The following is an 18,343-nucleotide window of genomic DNA, read 5'->3' on the forward strand; positions in this document are numbered from 1 at the left end:
GATTGCAACCTGTTAAAGTTTATGCTCCATGATTTGGTTTGATTTGTGCGTTTCTAAAAACCAATTCTTGTGCGCTTTATCTACGTTCTACTCTAACCTGTTGTCTATAACCTTGGGCGGTAGAACGTAAAACTGTTCCAAAATTTTCTATTCCAATTTTCCAATCGGCCCTCCCCTATTGGTCAAAAACTTTTTTGGACCACTCGCACTTCACCTGTCTGTCACGCGACGTCACGAAAACCGCGATAGCTCCCCATCTGATATGGGGTGTACACACTGATTATGCATTATTTGACCGAACAAAAGAAAAATAGTTATTTCTGATTCGACGCGTTTTCGCCATCAGCCCTCGGCTATTGGTCAGAAGTTTTCGGCCTGCACCCACTTCACCTGCCTCTCACGCGACGTAATGAAACCGCGAAAACTCACCGCGTCAAAGTGACGTGTAAGCGTTAAGGATGCATTAATATGCCGAACAAAACCGAATTTCTTTCTGAACAGCCGCAAGCTGCCCCTTTCCGAAAGCAATAAAATATGGCGGCCGCCGATCGCTCAGGCACTGGCTCTGGCATCTGCCGGAGAGCATGGGTTTATTTGCGTGTAATAAAACTTTTTGCGTGGCCGTGTAACATTTTCGAGCACTTTCGGCACCTTTGCGACCTTGTTCTGCCAACTCTGCTTTGCTGAGGATCCGTTTGAGCGTCATTCTTAAGCTTCCGTTGCATGCTGCCGCGATTGTCGATGAGCCACCGCAAGCTAAGTAAGGGAAAGCGGACTAATCACAGACTCCGGCACCACCCTCTTCATCTGGTTATCAATTTGCAGTGCAGTGGCTCGGCCCTATCGAATCCCTCTCCACTTTAGCGTGCTCCTCGCCACTTGTGAGCCAATTAGGCAAGACAAACCGCTGAGTGTACGCAATGTTATTCGTTTTTCAAGCAAACAAATGTGACCTCCTATGAACGAGGAGAGCGTTTGATTGATCTGTTCAGACAACCCTGCGGGTGACCGCCCGATGCTTGCGTCGGCGGTTACGCAAATTTGACGTCAGGACATTGGAATAAAAACATATTGGAATAGTTTTACGTGATAGAGCCCCTATTGTAAACAAACAGCCACTGCATGTCTCGTTAGACATACAAGCCATCAGCCGTGTTGGCACTGACTACCATCGCACTCTTGTACTGAAAGTCTATTCTCTGTCACGTTTCCGCAGAACCTTGAGTCTGATGCTCCCTGCCATGTTCACGCAGAACTTCTCTACAGCATTGTCTGTACATTGTCTGCACTGTCTGTATTTATTGCCCATCTGTACAGCATTGACTACCTTAAGTAGACGAAATAGCATAAAAGTAGAAGTGTCTATTTACTGAGACGGCCGAGAACGCTTTTAAACGTATGCAGAGTTGCGACGTCTCATACGACGCCGTAACTTAAAGGGCCCCTCACCACGCTCAACAGCAAATTTTCGTTATACGCTGTAGGTTGTTACGTGTCCTCAAGGGAGCGTTCTGCCGCAAGAATTTTTCAAGTCTGCTCATTAATAGCCGAGATAGAAATATTTCAGTGCCGCGAACCCATGATTTCAGCAGGAAGGCTCCACTGCATAGCGAGACTCGCTCTCCAGTCGCGCCGTCTAGCCTTCGCAAGCGAAATTCCTTCCCTGCGTTTTCCCATGCCGGCCCTCAAGGATCGCGTGACACATACGTCATACGCCTCACTTTTTTTTCGCCTAGGTCTTTTTTTTTTTTTCGGCGATGCGCGCTTTTGCTGGCGGCGCTGCGCACGAACTTTTATCGTTTCGCGCAGCGCAAGATGTTGCGCGCTGTGCAAATGGAAACATGACTAGCGGTATAATTCAGTGCTGCACCAATACTGAGGCAGAACAAGCGGATCGCAGAGCATGATCACGGGGGCGCTGGAACACGGTAGAAAATGGCATAGTTTCGGTACCTGTGCACGTGACCGCACGACCGTGGGAACAAGCAGACGATGAGGAAGTACACCTCTCTTGTTTCGGTGCAAGAGAGATGTAAGAACACGCAGACATTGCATTTGTGTGTTTTATTATTTCTCTAAAATTCAATTCTTCACTTCAAGCAACAGATCAGACAAATAACAAATGGTGCCTAAATTCTCGAAGTCAGGTGTCACCACGAGCGACGTCACACTGCGGACTCGAGCACGTAGGCGCAGGGATGCGAGTACGTCATCCTCCAGCTTGTATCATGGCGGCCGCGAGGAGAAGGAAAAACGGCGTTCGGTTTGAAATTTCAGGTCATTCCGCGGCGCGTAGCGATGTAATACATAGCAGGAACGATCGTTATCGCGCAATGTGTGCTCTGCGCTTGTCAACTCAAATTGGCCAGGCTTGGTGAGGGGCCCTTTATGTGAAAAGGTAGCGGGGCGTAATTTCATCATTGGTCCGTCCGCGAGGGGCACGCGCTGCTATGCTATCGCGTCGAGGGGCGCCGAATAGAATACATTTTAATTGCTGTCAACGCGCACGTCAGCGCTATAGAAGCATATGCGGCAGTCTGATGCAGCAGTGATGACTAGGCCGCAGAGCGCGGGTTGCGCCACCGACTCGGGCACCCTGCACCACAATACACACACACCACGAGCGCTGGCACGAGGGAAGCATAGCTGTTCACCGCGCTTATGCCGGACGCACCTTAACGTGAACCATCGAAAAAGCAATAAAATACGCCCGACGTAATTCCATGAAAACACTACCCGATCGTCTAACTCAGGCTGTAGAAAACTTTAAATATTTTGGGCTGCACCTAAAGACACATCCGCGGTCTCTTTTCCTCTATCTAGACATCGCTAACGCAGAGCCGCTAAACACCGCTTTCGTGCTGTAGACAAATGTGTTGAAGTCTCTAGATCGCAAAAATCTGGAGAGCACGGAATTTGAAACACGGAAAGAATGAAAACACGTCACAGATAACATGTCATTCCTAGAATTGAAAGTTCTAGAGCGTACTTCGCTGTACGACGGCTACATTGCACGCCTTCATTTCCCGTCAACAGACAAAACGCAGACGGCGGAGCTGTGTCACGATTCCTGAGCCCTGGAAGGTCCCGAGTTCCAAAGCAATGTCACTCCCGTGCGCTGTTTCGCAAGCATGAATGTCGATGCCACTGCAGGCGCCATCGCTCTCGTTAATTCCTTTCGTCAACGAGGGTTAAAACATCGCGTACGAAGTGCAGCGCCGGCAGCCACACAATTTAGCCAGTGAGAGTTTGCGGTACCACATGCAGCGATTTGGCGGCAGCAAATTCACCGCCCATTTTAGGGCAACATCTGACCAGCTCCACCCATGGTGGTATACCCAGCGGCTACGGCATTGCACCGCCGGGCTGGAGGTCGCGGGTTTGAACCCGGCCGCATTCCGAAGGGGGCGTGCACCGTAATGAAGCTCGGGCAGTAAAAATTCATCCGGTGCCCAGGATAAGGTCGTGGCTGGGGCACGCAAAACCCGAGAATAAATTTTTCCGTGTCCAGCTTCTGACCTGACTGAGCGCCGACGTGCAGGAGCGCATGCGTTGCTCGCATCGGGTTCGGCTTGGCTGCCCGTCGAGATAAAGCAGACGCCGATACAGGTCTGTTTTACCATTCAATATGCTATGGCACTGTCGTGGCACCTCTATACCGGAAGAGGCCACAGCAGCGTGTTTCAGTTGCACAATCCGTAGGACCTTTTGACCGGCGCTGGTTACCCATTGTCAATGCGTGCTATCGCGGGACTTAAAAAAACAATGCTGCAAGTTCAGGCCTATGACTTATGGCGTTCGCACTTAGCCTGTCGCGTTAGAAGACAAACCATGGTCTATTTTGTTTTCGCAGCTCGCTGGACAAGAGCTGCCTTTGAAGCATCAAAGATAATGAAGTATTGATTGAAGGGCAATGCAGTGCACATGTTGCGCGACAACTTTGCTAGGCAAATTATGCAAACACGCCTACGAGCTTAGTCGATTGGAAGTAGCACACAATGGACGAGTCCCGCTTACCGTTTACAGCGGAAAGGTGAAGGGCGATGCCTTCGAAACGGACCACAGAAAAGTCCAGGATGTAGCCGCCGAAGCTGCGTGTGAGAGAAAGGTTGTCATAAAATTATATATCCTGCTTTCATTTCATTTGTTTGCTCTTACTTTTGTACTATTCCGTTTTCCGTAGCTTTTCTGTTAATATTTATTGCCCACGTATCCCTTTTATGGTATGTTGTAATCTATAGTTGATAATATTATGTGCATGGTCCCCCTGATAGTTTCTGAACTATTGGACCACCAAATGTAATAGCATCCCTAAATGTGAATAAACTTGAACTTCATGTCGCGTAAGAGGAAGTTGTTTCAGTGCGCTGCGGGTGGGACTGACAAACATGCAGCGGATGAAATGAGCAAATGGAAAAATAAAAGGTCAATGACCAGCTTCGTCGCCAATCCTCGCCAATTTCATTAATGTCTAGTTATTGAAAACGCAAGTTTCCCACTGGCAATATTTCATTAGCTCACCTGAGTATCCCTCTTGTTTAAGTTGAACTTTCCTTTTTGTGTTGTGTATAACGATACCTAAATGTGACACGCCAGTAAGTCAGTCGCCTTAAGCTGCATAGGTAATTTCGCTCGCAACACAGGAAGCGCGCGGGTGATGCTCGCTCACGTGGAACCCGTACGTATATTAGACAACAGAAGACCTGAGCGCATTGAGTCACGACAGCGTGTTGAGAAGAAGAGAGGCGAGACCAAACGCAATGCTTTCCTACGTTTTTTCTATGAATTCCACGCTTTCCTGCGTGACACCAAGGCTGCAAGTGTTCTGCTCTCTAGAAGTTGTTTCTTGCAGGCTTTCACTCACCTAACGGGGACTCCCCATCTATACAGTAGCGTTGCCAGAGCGTGGCAGAACGGGCACGTACTACAGTGCGCTTCCCACTGCCCTTCCCCCGAGAAAAAAGAAAAATAACTGGCCACTGTCTCTTCTATTGAAAATCGTACTTTGGAACAATCGCGAACGCCTAAGGCATTGCCCGTGTTGCACAGTACGGGCAGTTGGCCTTCCCTCGTGACGTCACAGCAGAAGGAATATTGCGTTGTCGCGGAAGGCGGGACGTGAGCGTAGAAAAGCGAGAAGACACATTTCGCCCGACTCCAGCTACATGGTTTTTGTTCCACGTGTGCATCGCAGGGCGCCGCAATCGTTCGACAACCGTGGGATGAGTGGGCAGCGGGAGCAGGTGCACTTTCATTTGGAATGGCGTCAGTGTGCTCCATTTTGAACGTGCTTTGTGACTTCTTTTATTCGTTTTCGCAAGAACTGGGGCTCTCCCTTCATTGCAACGCTCAAATGTTTGCGACAGCCAAATGTTTAATCAGTGAAAATCGTAGCCGCTGCAACTTTTTTTTTTAGAGTGAGCACAATTTTAAAAAATCCCACGTGGCATATAGCGCAAATGAACTCATGGTGATGGATTCCTCCAAGATGAGAACGTTACATTCTCTGCAAATCAAAATGCATATTTCACGAATTGAGAAATAACCAATGAGTTTTTTAACTAATTACTTTATCGCACATATTGTAATCCACAAACTGAAGTCAGTAATTTCACAAGGTATTAGAATGAATTTCTAAACGAGCACCAATTTTGAGGTAAGCTCTGTAAAGCTTGCGGTAAAAAATGCAGTGTTGTTCTGTTCACTCTTTATCAAAATACCGTTTTATGTATCTAAGCTGAAAGAATTACTGGAATACCGATGCATTTTTTCCCAAACTTTGAATACGCGTATGTCGAAAAAGGTGTCGTCATGCCCACAATTTCAGCCAAGCGGACGTGACTTTGGAAATCACTGGCTAAAATTCTCGAATTACAATATGTGTCTTAAAGCATTTAGTTTAAAAGATCATTAGCGAAAGGTTGTTAATTAGCCAAATATCTATTTTTATTTTCTTTTGGTGCCATTACTTTCCGCCTCTGAGAAATCCAGCTCAAGAAGTAGCATTGTGCTATACATATACCGCGGGTCCAGGGAAAACACGCGGAAGGCGGGAGATGGAAATTAGACACTATGAGCAAAACGAGAACAAGGTGAAAGCAGGAGTCAACGTTTCGACATGTGGGCTTGTCTTTTTATATGTAGGTGGGGTTCTTCTAAAGGGGAGAGGGCGTAAGGCGAGTTGGGGGGGGGTGGCAACGAACGAAGGGTGTTAGCAGCGACGGTGTCGAATTGAGAAGAAAGGAGTACTGTGCACAAGGCCAGTGACAAGGCCATCTGTCAATCACATGTCAACGGCCGTATGTCAGCCGGCGTGTCAACAGCGTGCACAGCTGCCCTCTATTACCTGTTTCGCTGGTGGTCGTGGGCTATCGCGTCTCTAAATGAGATAACCGAAGGAGCGGCAGAAACCGGTGCTTGTGAAAAAAAGAATAAAAAATAAAAGGAAATACTGAAATAAAGCAAAAGAAATAAAAGAAAAAAGGGAAAAGACACTAAGCAACCAAACTAACTGTTGTTGTCTATAGCTTGACGTTTAGCATAAGTTCTAAGGCTCCCTTTGAAACGTTTATGCCTACTGGATGCAATGTCTTATATACCACGGGTGAATTTAAAGGTTCCGTCAACGACGAAGAAACTGCAAATATGGAAACTGAAACTGGACAAAAAAAGAATTTGGAAGAACGAGATGAGCACTTACACTTAACGTCGCTAAATACGGGCAAACTCGTTACAGTGACGCTCATTGTAAGTGTTATGTGTGCAGCTCTTTCCTTTGTTTCCTTTTTTTTTTTTGCGGACCTCTAGAAAATGCTGGAGCGGGATGCACGCGCCGCAGAATGCCACCTCTGCACCATTTTGAACGCAAACGAGCCACCGGCCTATCCGTACGGTCAGTGCAAACTTGGCGCTTCTTTCTTACGCATAATTTAGTGCGCCGGGATGCGGACATCACATATACTGTTTTATAGAAATTTGAGCAGCTGTGTAAGTGGGGTATGGCAAAGGCTACCATTTCACAGTCTGGCGTGGAGGCTTACAAGTGCAATCATTTGCGCTCAATGATAATATAAGAGGGGGGGGGGGCAGCAGTCCCGAGGCCTTCGCAGCCTCGCTTCCAATACCAATATACCCACATACCGGAAATCTGTCTGCTCTCGCAATGTTTTGCATACAGGCGGTCAAACATGCGTCCGTTGGCATTGAAGCGGTTCGCCTTGCTGGCTGTCCTGTCGAATCACGGTCAAATACAGGTAGCGAACTGGCCCAGCCTTTTGTGCCTTGTCTTTTTCGCGCTTCGAAACATCACGCCTGGCACAACCAACTAGCCGAATCTGCCAGGCGAAACATGCGGAGCAACAATATGGCGGCGGCCAAGCGTCAAATGCACAGCGAGACAAACAAAGCATTTGTGGCAATGAAGGCGCACCTGGATACCATGACGGCGGCCAGTATGGGCGGCCATCCGACCTTGAGCACGGAGCGCGTGTTTTCGTGCTTGAAGGCCAAGAAGAACCACAAGGGCAGCAGCACAAGGCTCAGCACCACCACGCCCGGAGTCATTAAGGGCGAGTCTGAAACGAAAAAAAGATTGCAACTTTTGACGAGAGGTGAGCGGAATCAATAAAGAGTGGCACCACTGGCAGCGTTGACACGTTAGCTTAGTGTGCAGACATTACGGGAAAGTATCTCCCGAATATAATCCGCAATAATTGCGCGTGGCCGCGGCTTTACTACAGTTCTGCCTGAGCATATGTTATATAAATCGTGCGTAGAAGCACACATTAATTGTAATATGCGGATACAGATACGAGAAAGTGTGTGTCGCCCAAGGGATTACGCGGATAAGAATGTAAATGCCAGCACATAAAACGAAGAAGCGGTACAGTTCTGTTTATGACGACACTGCGGCGTGAGCGGCTGAGAAATGAAGGATCAAAAGTTCTCCCTCGCAAATTTGCATCGTACTACTACACGCAGAGACAAAGCAACAGCGCGCGCATTAGATCCCATAGATGAGATGAATATTTACAATTAGTATTAGGGTTATAATTATATTCGAGTGCTGATTGCCGTGCTATCGTTTGCTAACGAAGCTTTCCCTCAAGTCTAAATATTTTAAGGCAGTTTGTCGTGTGCGTATCATGGCTACGCACGCTTATATCGCATTCCGTTTCTCTACCACGGGTGCGCTTTAAAACCACGGCGCTGCAGTTTTTGCTTTTCTCTTCTTTCTTCTTCTCCGCCCTTAAACTGGCTCTCTTCACTGTACTACACGCAGAGACAAAGAAACAGCGCGCGCATGCGATCCCATAGATGAGATGAATATATATATATATATAGAGAGAGAGAGAGAAAACTATCAGTCATAGCTCTCGTAGTATAGCCCTCTGGGCCGTTTCCTTTCTTGTTTCGAAAGTAGTCCTATTAGGGTTATTATAATTACACGAAGGTATTTCGCCCTCATCAGCAGCAGTCCTTGGTATAGTTATTCTGGCGGCTAGCTTCCCACGCTATGCGTGCCGCCATCGCACCTGATTAAGCTTTTCCTAGACGCTAGAGTTAGGCTTTGTCCGCGCAACCTTGAGCGATCGGAAAGCGCGTTTCCCCCTCTTGGCCGGCGGAGAAGGGAAGCTTCGTTCCGGCCGCGAAGCTCTCCACATCTCTGTAAGGTGCCTTGGGGATGTCTCGTGCCGAAGATGCCCTCTCGGTGAGCGCATATTTCACCCCTCATCTTTTAAGAGGTTCAATACATACAAGCATTTGCCTAGCAAACCAGATTTTTTTTTCAAGGGAATTTTCCACGTCTCAGTAATTTCTCTCGTCGTATTCGAGTGCTGATTGCCGTGTTATAGTTTGTTAACGAAGCTTTCCCTCAAGTCTAAATATTTTAAGGCAGTTTTCCTAGCCTCTAAAGCCGCTCGAGTTGGCTCTTCTCCTTGAGCGGCCATTTTTCCTAGAAAGTATGCCTTCCAACTACTCCGACAACCGACTATCGCGGACAACATGAGTCTCTTTCCACGTAAGTGTGAGGCTCGGAGCAGGAGCTGTGGCGCTTGAAAGTAGCCTGGGGCCTGACGAACCAACCGACTGAGCTATCTTTCTGGGCAACAATCGAAGGGTCACGAGTTCAAATCACCTGTTATGTTCCTTTTTTTTTTCTGCCCCTTTTTCTTTCTTTTTTTTTTCTTTCTTTTAATGTCTTTTCCTTTATTTTATCACTGTACAGGAACCCTCCTAAAAAAAATATATATATATTTATATAGATCTTCAAATATTTATGGCCTCACACTCACATGTGCAGGTCATAAATACCAGGTTCTCTAGCCGAGTGCCATCCATGCGGTATAACCGAGCTCAGATTGGTCCACCTTGACTGACCAAGTAGGGCACCACTGTAGGTTAAATGAGGCGTACAACTCCTGCGGGACCCGCCGTGGTTGCTCAGTGGTTATGGTGTTAGACTGCTGAGCACGAGGTCGCGGGATCGGACCCCGACCACGGCGGCCGCATTTCGATGGGGGCGAAATGCGAAAACACCCGTGTACTTAGAATTAGGTGCACGTTAAAGAACCCCAGGTGGTCGAAATTTTCGGAGTCCTCCACTACGGCGTGCATAATCAGAAAGTGGTTTTGTCACGTAAAACCCCATAAATTAATTTTTAATTTAACTCCTACGGGGACGGTAGAGTATCCGTCTCCAGTGCAAGAGGACCGTGATTCAAATCCCGGTGCCGCGCTATTCTCCACCGGAAAATACAAAAAAAAAAAAAAAAAAAAAACGTGTGTTGAGAAAATTGCACAAACAGGCCTGGAGTGCGGCCTGATCCCGGTGACCAGAACCGGTAACGCACTCTCTCACCAGAGCAGGATTGGCCACCCTGGTGCAGTACTTGGCCACAACCTCCTATATGAATACAACAATCAAACCCCGGCCCTCAGTCCCCAGCAGCCGCGAAGCAACTGACCACGGCGGCGGTCAGATCTGTGACGCTGCAGAGGGTGCTAAGAATACCTGGCTCCGGACAGGCCGCCATTGGAATCTGAACCTGGCAACGTTTAACGTTAGAACGCTATCTAGTGAGGCGAGTCTAGCAGTGTTATTGGAGGAATTAGAGGGTAGTAAATGGGATATAATAGGGCTCAGTGAGGTTAGGAGGACAAAAGAAGCATATACAGTGCTAAAAAGCGGGCATGTACTGTGCTACCGGGGCTTAGCGGAGAGACGAGAACTAGGAGTCGGATTCCTGATTAATAAGGAAATAGCTGGTAACATACAGGAATTCTATAGCATTAACGAGAGGGTGGCATGTCTTGTTGTGAAACTTAATAAGAGGTACAAAATGAAGGTTGTTCAGGTCTACGCTCCTACATCTAGTCATGATGACCAGGAAGTCGAAAGCTTTTATGAAGACGTAGAATCGGCGATGGGTAAAGTCAAAACAAAATACACTATACTGATGGGCGACTTCAATGCCAGGGTAGGCAAGAAGCAGGCTGGAGACAAGTCAGTGGGGGAATATGGCATAGGCTCTAGGAATAGCAGAGGAGAATTATTAGTAGAGTTTGCAGAACAGAATAATATGCGTATAATGAATACCTTTTTCCGCAAGCGGGTTAGCCGAAAGTGGACGTGGAGGAGCCCGAATGGTGAGACTAGAAATGAAATCGACTTCATACTCTGCGCGAACCCTGGCATCATTCAAGATGTAGACGTGCTCGGCAAGGTACGCTGCAGTGACCACAGGATGGTAAGAACTCGAATTAGCCTAGACTTGAGGAGGGAACGAAAGAAACTGGTACACAAGAAGCCAATCAATGAGTTAGCGGTAAGAGGGAAACTAGAGGAATTCCGGATCAAACTACAGAACAGGTATTCGGCTTTAACTCAGGAAGAGGACCTTAGTGTTGAAGCAATGAACGACAATCTCATGGGCATCATTAAGGAGTGCGCAATAGAAGTCGGTGGTAACGCCGTTAGACAGGAAACCAGTAAGCTATCGCAGGAGACGAAAGATCTGATCAAGAAACGCCAATGTATGAAAGCCTCTAATCCTACAGCTAGAATAGAACTGGCAGAACTTTCTAAGTTAATCAACAAGCGTAAGACAGCGGACATCAGGAACTATAATATGGATAGAATTGAACAGGCTCTCAGGAACGGAGGAAGCCTACAAACAGTGAAGAAGAAACTAGGAATAGGCAAGAATCAGATGTGTGCGTTAAGAGACAAAGCCGGCAATATCGTTACTAATATGGACGAGATAGTTCAAGTGGCTGAGGAGTTCTATAGAGATTTATACAGTACCAGTGGCACCCACGACGATAGTGGAAGAGAGAATAGCCTAGAGGAATTCGAAATCCCACAGGTAACGCCAGAAGAAGTAAAGAAAGCCTTAGGAGCTATGCAAAAGGGCAAGGCAGCTGGGGAGGATCAGGTAACAGCAGATTTGTTGAAGGATGGTGGTCAGATTGTTCTAGAGAAACTGGCCACCCTGTATACGCAATGCCTCATAACCTCGAGCGTACCGGAATCTTGGAAGAACGCTAACATAATCCTAATCCATAAGAAAGGGGACGCCAAAGACTTGAAAAATTATAGACCGATCAGCTTACTGTCCGTTGCCTACAAAGTATTTACTAAGGTAATCGCAAATAGAATCAGGAACACCTTAGACTTCTGTCAGCCAAAGGACCAGGCAGGATTCCGTAAAGGCTACTCAACAATAGACCATATTCACACTATCAATCAAGTGATAGAGAAATGTGCAGAATATAACCAACCCTTATATATAGCTTTCATTGATTACGAGAAAGCGTTTGATTCAGTCGAAACCTCAGCAGTCATGGAGGCATTACGGAATCAGGGTGTAGATGAGCCATATGTAAAAATACTGGAAGATATCTATAGCGGCTCCACAGCCACCGTAGTCCTCCACAAAGAAAGCAACAAAATCCCTATAAAGAAAGGCGTCAGACAGGGAGATACGATATCTCCAATGCTATTCACAGCATGTTTACAGGAGGTATTCAGAGGCCTGGAGTGGGAAGAATTGGGGATAAAAGTCGATGGAGAATACCTTAGCAACTTGCGATTCGCTGATGATATTGCCTTGCTTAGTAACTCAGGAGACCAATTGCAATGCATGCTCACTGACCTGGAGAGGCAAAGCAGAAGGGTGGGTCTGAAAATTAATCTGCAGAAAACTAAAGTACTGTTTAACAGTCTCGGAAGAGAACAGCAGTTTACGATAGGTAGCGAAACACTGGAAGTGGTAAGGGAATACATCTACTTAGGGCAGGTAGTGACCACGGATCCGGATCATGAGACTGAAATAACCAGAAGAATAAGAATGGGTTGGGGTGCGTTTGGCAGGCATTCTCAAATCATGAACAGTAGGTTGCCACTATCCCTCAAAAGGAAAGTGTACAACAGCTGTGTGTTACCAGTACTCACATATGGGGCAGAAACCTGGAGGCTTACGAAAAGGGTTCTGCTGAAATTGAGAACGACGCAACGAGCTATGGAAAGAAGAATGATGGGTGTAACGTTAAGGGATAAGAAAAGAGCAGATTGGGTGAGGCAACAAACGCGGGTAAACGACATCTTAGTTGAAATCAAGAAAAAGAAATGGGCATGGGCCGGACATGTAATGAGGAGGGAAGATAACCGATGGTCACTAAGAGCTACGGACTGGATTCCAAGAGAAGGGAAGCGTAGCAGGGGGCGGCAGAGAGTTAGGTGGGCAGATGACATTAAGACGTTTGCAGGGACAACATGGCCACAATTAGTACATGACCGGGGTAGTTGGAGAAGTATGGGAGAGGCCTTTGCCCTGCAGTGGGCGTAACTAGGCTGATGATGATGATGATGATGATACGAAGGGATCACTTTTAAATTTTACGAAATATAGAAAATTTTTCTATTCCAGACAACCTAATTGTAGTGCTTCAGCTGGGTCATTCGAAAATGCACACAATACTTGTATGAGAAATGGAAACAAAAATAAAAATAATTAGCAAAGAATCACTCATTATGTCCCTAATTATTTAGGAACATAATTATTTAGAAACATTATTTATGACTCATTATTATGAGTCATACGCAATTTGCGAAATGTAGTTGGCGAGGACAAGGGAACAAGAGTTCAGGATCGGCAGTCAGCCGTAGAGTCAGCGAAGGAGTGCGTTTACCTGGGTCAATTACTCACAGAGAAACCTGATAATGAGAAGGAAATTCATAGAAGAATAAAAATAGGTTGGAGCGCATACTGAAGACACTGTCAGCTCCTGACTGCAAGCTTACCATTATCATTGCGAAGGAAGGTGTACAATCAGTGCATTTTGCGGGTGCAGACATATGGGGCAGAAACTTTGAACCTGACAAAGAAGCTTGAGAACAAGTTAAGGACAGCGCAAAGAGCGATGGAACGAAGATTGCTAGGCATAACTTTAAGAGAGAGAAAGAGAGCGGTTTGGATCAGAGAGCAAACGGGGATAGCCGTTATTCTAATTGACATTAAGAGAAGAAAGGGAAGCTGGGCAGGTAACGTAATGCGTAGGTTAAGTACCCGGTGAACCATCAGGGTTACAGAATGGGTGCCAAGAGAAAGGAAACGCAGTCGAGGACAGCAAAAGACTACATGAGGCGGCGAAATTAGGAAATTCGCGGGCGCTAGTTGGAATCGGTTGGCCCAGGACAGGGTAATTGGATTCATGAGAGTGGCTTGTTGGGCTAATTGGTACATGGTTATACTAGGAGAACACCAGCAAACTTGAGAGTCGAAAAAATCGAGAGGCAGACATAGACAAAGAGACAGGAAAGTGGCTGGAATTAATGAAGTTCAGTGGTCAGTCAAGCCACCTTCAGTCTCTTTGTCTATGTCTGTCTATCGATTTTTTCTACTCTCAGGCTTGCTGGCATTCGCCTAGGGTAATTGGAGATCGCAGGTTGGGCGGCGAAATTAGGAAGTTAATTAGGAAGTTAATTCCTAATTAGGAATTCCTAATTAGGAATTAGGAAGTGTATACTTCTTTAAAGCTCACCGGCTGCAATTCGTAGATTGCAATATGTGCCGTAAAGTATTTAAGAAGTTCATTAGCTAAACATGCCTTTCGATTTCTTGTGCTAGTAATTTCCGCCCCTTCGGATAACACAGCTCAAGGACAAATATTATGCTATCTGCCACAGGTAATCTTTACAACAATTCTGTAAAACATGCAATTATAGCGCTGTATAAACTGTGTAAAACGCAGAGGCTGCCGCAGACAGCGAATGGGGGAAAAGATGTTCCCAAGTATGCAGCATTCTCCTTTACTGCGTTATTTTTTTTTCTGCACTAAGACAAATTAAACGAGAAGAGCTAGGCCAGATTGTTCAACAAAAATCGAGGCAGAGCGAACAATAAAAGTGACTAGTACACAGCAAATCATCTTTTGAAAACTAGAGCGAACATGGGAAGCAATAAAGAGCGAGACACGCAAGCAGCTGAGGAGCCACTGGACAACAACGCTTTGGCAACGCTGTTCTGGGTGGGCACTCATTAGGCGATGACTTCTGTTTCCAAATTTCTTATTTCGATTAGAAAGACACGGTGCTCCCTAACGTCAGCTTCAAAAACGGTCGCTTCACGTACCCCTTTCCTTTCACAAAGCAAATTAAAGAAGTTCATGAAGATGTGCAGTATTATATGGGACATGTGATTATGAAAACCTCAACTCCGAGCGTTTATTATTTTTTTTTACCTTAGTGATAGCCTGAAAAGCGCAAACGCACGCAATGCACACAGTGTTTGCACCCTTTTGGCTGTCATTAGGATGTACCTACTGGGCTGGCGAGCACCAAGTTATGCAAGACTGCGTTTATGTCTTACGTTTGCTGTGGCCAAATGTTCCAACGCCAACGGCGTGAAAAACTACAAGACATGCATGCAGAGAAGGAGAGCCAAGTAAGCTCGTCGTAATTGCTCTTTTGCACGGGTGGCGTTCTAAACTTTACTAAAGTATTGCAGCGTATCAAGCACGGACAACTGAAATGAATAACTTTATGTCAAATAATGATCGCCCTGTTTATTACACTGCATGAATTTCTGTCAGGTCTCGTGGTGCACAAATGCGATATTACAGCACTTTTTCATCTAACGTGACAACTGTAGGCATACTTCCTGCCGGCAGAACAGATGAAAGGGAAAGAAGCGCTTGCTTGCTTGCTTCATCCTTAGCATTCGATAACCTCCCTCAAAAATGTACCGTTCTGCCGAGTGCCCCCTAATATATGTCTTAAATCAACTTCCCGGCTTTTCTCGCTTCTGACAGGCTAGTGGCAGATGGAGTAGGTGGGATACTCTTAGGCAACATGTGCATAGGCAGTCATCAGGCATTTAAAAGTGTGCACAAGTGTGTTTCAGGCTCTCTTTTGGCGCAATGCTCATTTCTTACAGGGGCAGTTATGTTGTATGAAAAAGAAAAAGAAAGGCCTATGCCTCACCCATGCAAATACCTGCCCTCGTAAAACCTGGGTGTCTTTTGTTTGTTTTTTTAGAAGGTCTGAAGCTATTAAATATTGTCTGCGGTAGATAGCACAATTTTAGTCCGTGAGCTGCTCTGCTCAAATAGGCGGACATTACTTATACAAAAGAACTGAAATGCTTAGTAGTCTAATTAAAAAAATATTATTCAAGTTTTTTAACTAATTACCTATGCCACAGAGTGCAATTTAAAAATTCTAGCGGTTGAAACTGCAAGTCGGATGCACTTAAGGAATTATCAGGATAATACCAATTTCGAGGTAGTAATTTTTGAACTTTGCGGAGAAATGCATTGGCGTTCCAGTTACTTTTGCGTTTCAATGCAGAAAACTACGTTTATTTAGGAAAGTGAGTGGAACGAGAGTACATTTCTACGGCAAGTTTGACGGCGAATATCTCGTAAGTGGGGCCATTCACACAATTCTTTTCAAGCGGATATGCCTTGCAGTCTCACCTGCTAGAATTTGTAAATCGCATTACGTCCCATACGGTAATTACTTAAAAATTTAATCAGTGGCTTTTTGTGAGTTAGCCGATTATGCATTTCATTTTTTTTTTTTTTTTGCAAGCAATATCCACCTTTTCGAGTAGACTAGCTCAATGATCTAGAATTGCTTTACCGGACACACCCAATTTAAAAAAATTTTTGACCCTCTGAAAAACAACAACAAAAATAAAACACAAGGTATATATTGCCAGCGGGCAGGCGGTCACACCAGCGAGCGCTGACGGTTGGCGCGAATCACCCGGTGCTCACCTTTCCAGATGAGCAGCCTCGAGCTGATGGTTGAGAGCAGCGTGAGCGTCGTCAGGTCGCCCAGCGAGGCGGCGATGGGCGCCGCCACGTTGTCCGGGTTCAGGCCGCACCGCCGCGCCACCAGCACCACGGTGGTCATGAACGCACCTGCACACACACGCGTCCAGCATGAGCCGCATTTCGGACGGCGGATCGTAATCAGTTCGCGGGCGAGCCCGGCGCGGTCGCGGACGGTCTCTGCCTGAGCTCGTCCAACGCACGTGGCGAAACGGTCTTTCCGCAGACAACGAAGAACACACCAACCCGTGCGTCTTCTTTCCTCCTCTCCGTGTCAGTGCTTCCCTGCTGCAACTTTTTTTGCAACGTGGCTGAGTTGAGCGCCGCATTGCACTGGGAGAAGCCAGGCTGCGGCTCCCCTACGTGCGGCGTGACTTGGCACCATTGAGCCGCGTCTCGCTCCACCCGCGGGCTGAGAAACCGGCTTGTTTGTCACACTAACCCCGCTGTACTGTAACCACAGAGCTACGAGCAAAGGGAAGCACGACACCAGTGTCTCCGCGTGCCGCCTGTACGAGAATACGGGAACCATGGGAGCAGCCGGCAGATGCTACATCCTGTCGTGACCCTGTCGACGTCGAACGATCCTGCCACATGAATTAGTTGGCCTTAAGAGGAAGCTTTAGCTCGAGTGCTCCTATCTAAATACATGTAAAAGGAGAATTCGTTTTTCTCGGCAACCACTGCACCAAATTTGACAAAGTTTGTTGCATTTAAAAGAGAAACTAAAAATCTAGTGACTGCTGGTTTCGAATTTTTGAGTTAGGTCGTCAATTTTTTATTAAAAATTGGCAAAAATCGAAAATTTTCAAAAAACGAAACTATCAAGTTTACAACTCTGTAACTCAACCACTAAAAATGATAATACGATTCTGTGAATTGCATCTAATAGTACATCTAAAGCGGACAAAATTGATTTGTTACACACGAATATAAAAAAATTTAATTATGGGGAAATACAACTTTCGCGAAACCGTTGTAACCAACGTAACAAATTCACGTAACATGTAAAATGACATAATGAATTTGTCCGCTTTGAATGATCTAATGGATGCCGTTTATAGAACCGCGATATCAGTTTTTGATGCAGAGCTATGAATTTGTAAACTTCGTGCTTCTATTTTTTTCAAACGGTCAAATATTTGAAAATCGTTTTAAGAAAATTCAAACCCTAAATCGAAATTCCGCTTCCAACAGTCACTAGAACTTAACTTTCTCTTTGAAATGCAACAAATTTCATCAAAATCGGTTCAGGGGTTATCTCATAAAAACGTTTTTGCGTTTTACATGTATTTGAATAGGCCGCGTCGGAGTTGGGCCCGAGCTAAAGCTAAAGTTTCGACTTTTTACCGAGTCCTGCTGAGGAAAACAGTTTATTTATACCATTAAAATTTACCCGTGATGACATTTTTTGCCATATATTACGCAGATGTCGATGCGGTCATTAGCACAAAACTGACAAACGGGAAGTAACAGCTAGAGCACACCCCAAATTAATAGCATATTAGGAAGTAGTGCAGAGTTGTCGATGGAATGCCTAGCTGCATATCGTCGCCATGTATACCTAGCCGCAGTTCCGCCGGAGCCACAATTTTCTTTTATTGCTTCGTTGAAGTAGTTATACACCCGTCAGCGAAATCTCGGTGGCTTCGCCCTACTGGACTGGCAAGCACGGCTGGTTGTGCTGAAATAAGTTGCGGAGCAGGTGCTCACGACGCTCCCTCTCGTGGCTCCTATACAAGCCGAGAAAGAGGCTGTAACGTGCCTTGCTCAATTCCACACTATTCAAGTGACACTTATACTGCAAACGCTTTAATTGGGTTATAAATTAAGCGACATTTCTTTTCAAGTTTGGGTCACTTTATTTATTTTGCGAATTGAGATTTCGAATTTGCGAAAAATTACGCACACATGCACGCACGCAAGAACATCGCATGCCCTAGGAACAACCCTCACGTTTGTCAATGAAAGGTCCCTGCCGCCAAAATGAAACAATAAGAAA

General features: G+C 45.9%; 1 protein-coding gene across 7 annotated transcripts in view; it reads right to left on the reverse strand.

Annotated features, from left to right (window-relative positions):
* Positions 1 to 18,343, reverse strand: part of LOC126523458 (solute carrier family 41 member 1-like) — a 440,647-nt gene that overhangs the window by 28,552 nt on the left and 393,752 nt on the right. For all 7 annotated transcript variants that reach the window (XM_050172069.3, XM_050172067.3, XM_072288873.1 and 4 more), the window contains 3 exons: positions 16,285 to 16,431; positions 7,430 to 7,574; positions 4,018 to 4,091 (listed from right to left, as the gene is read on the reverse strand). In XM_050172069.3, coding sequence (XP_050028026.2) covers positions 4,018 to 4,091; positions 7,430 to 7,574; positions 16,285 to 16,431 — 366 coding nt within the window. The remainder of the gene's footprint in view (positions 1 to 4,017; positions 4,092 to 7,429; positions 7,575 to 16,284; positions 16,432 to 18,343) is intronic.

Source organism: Dermacentor andersoni, chromosome 6 (assembly GCF_023375885.2).
Source record: "Dermacentor andersoni chromosome 6, qqDerAnde1_hic_scaffold, whole genome shotgun sequence".
NCBI classification, from domain to species: Eukaryota; Metazoa; Arthropoda; class Arachnida; order Ixodida; family Ixodidae; genus Dermacentor; species Dermacentor andersoni.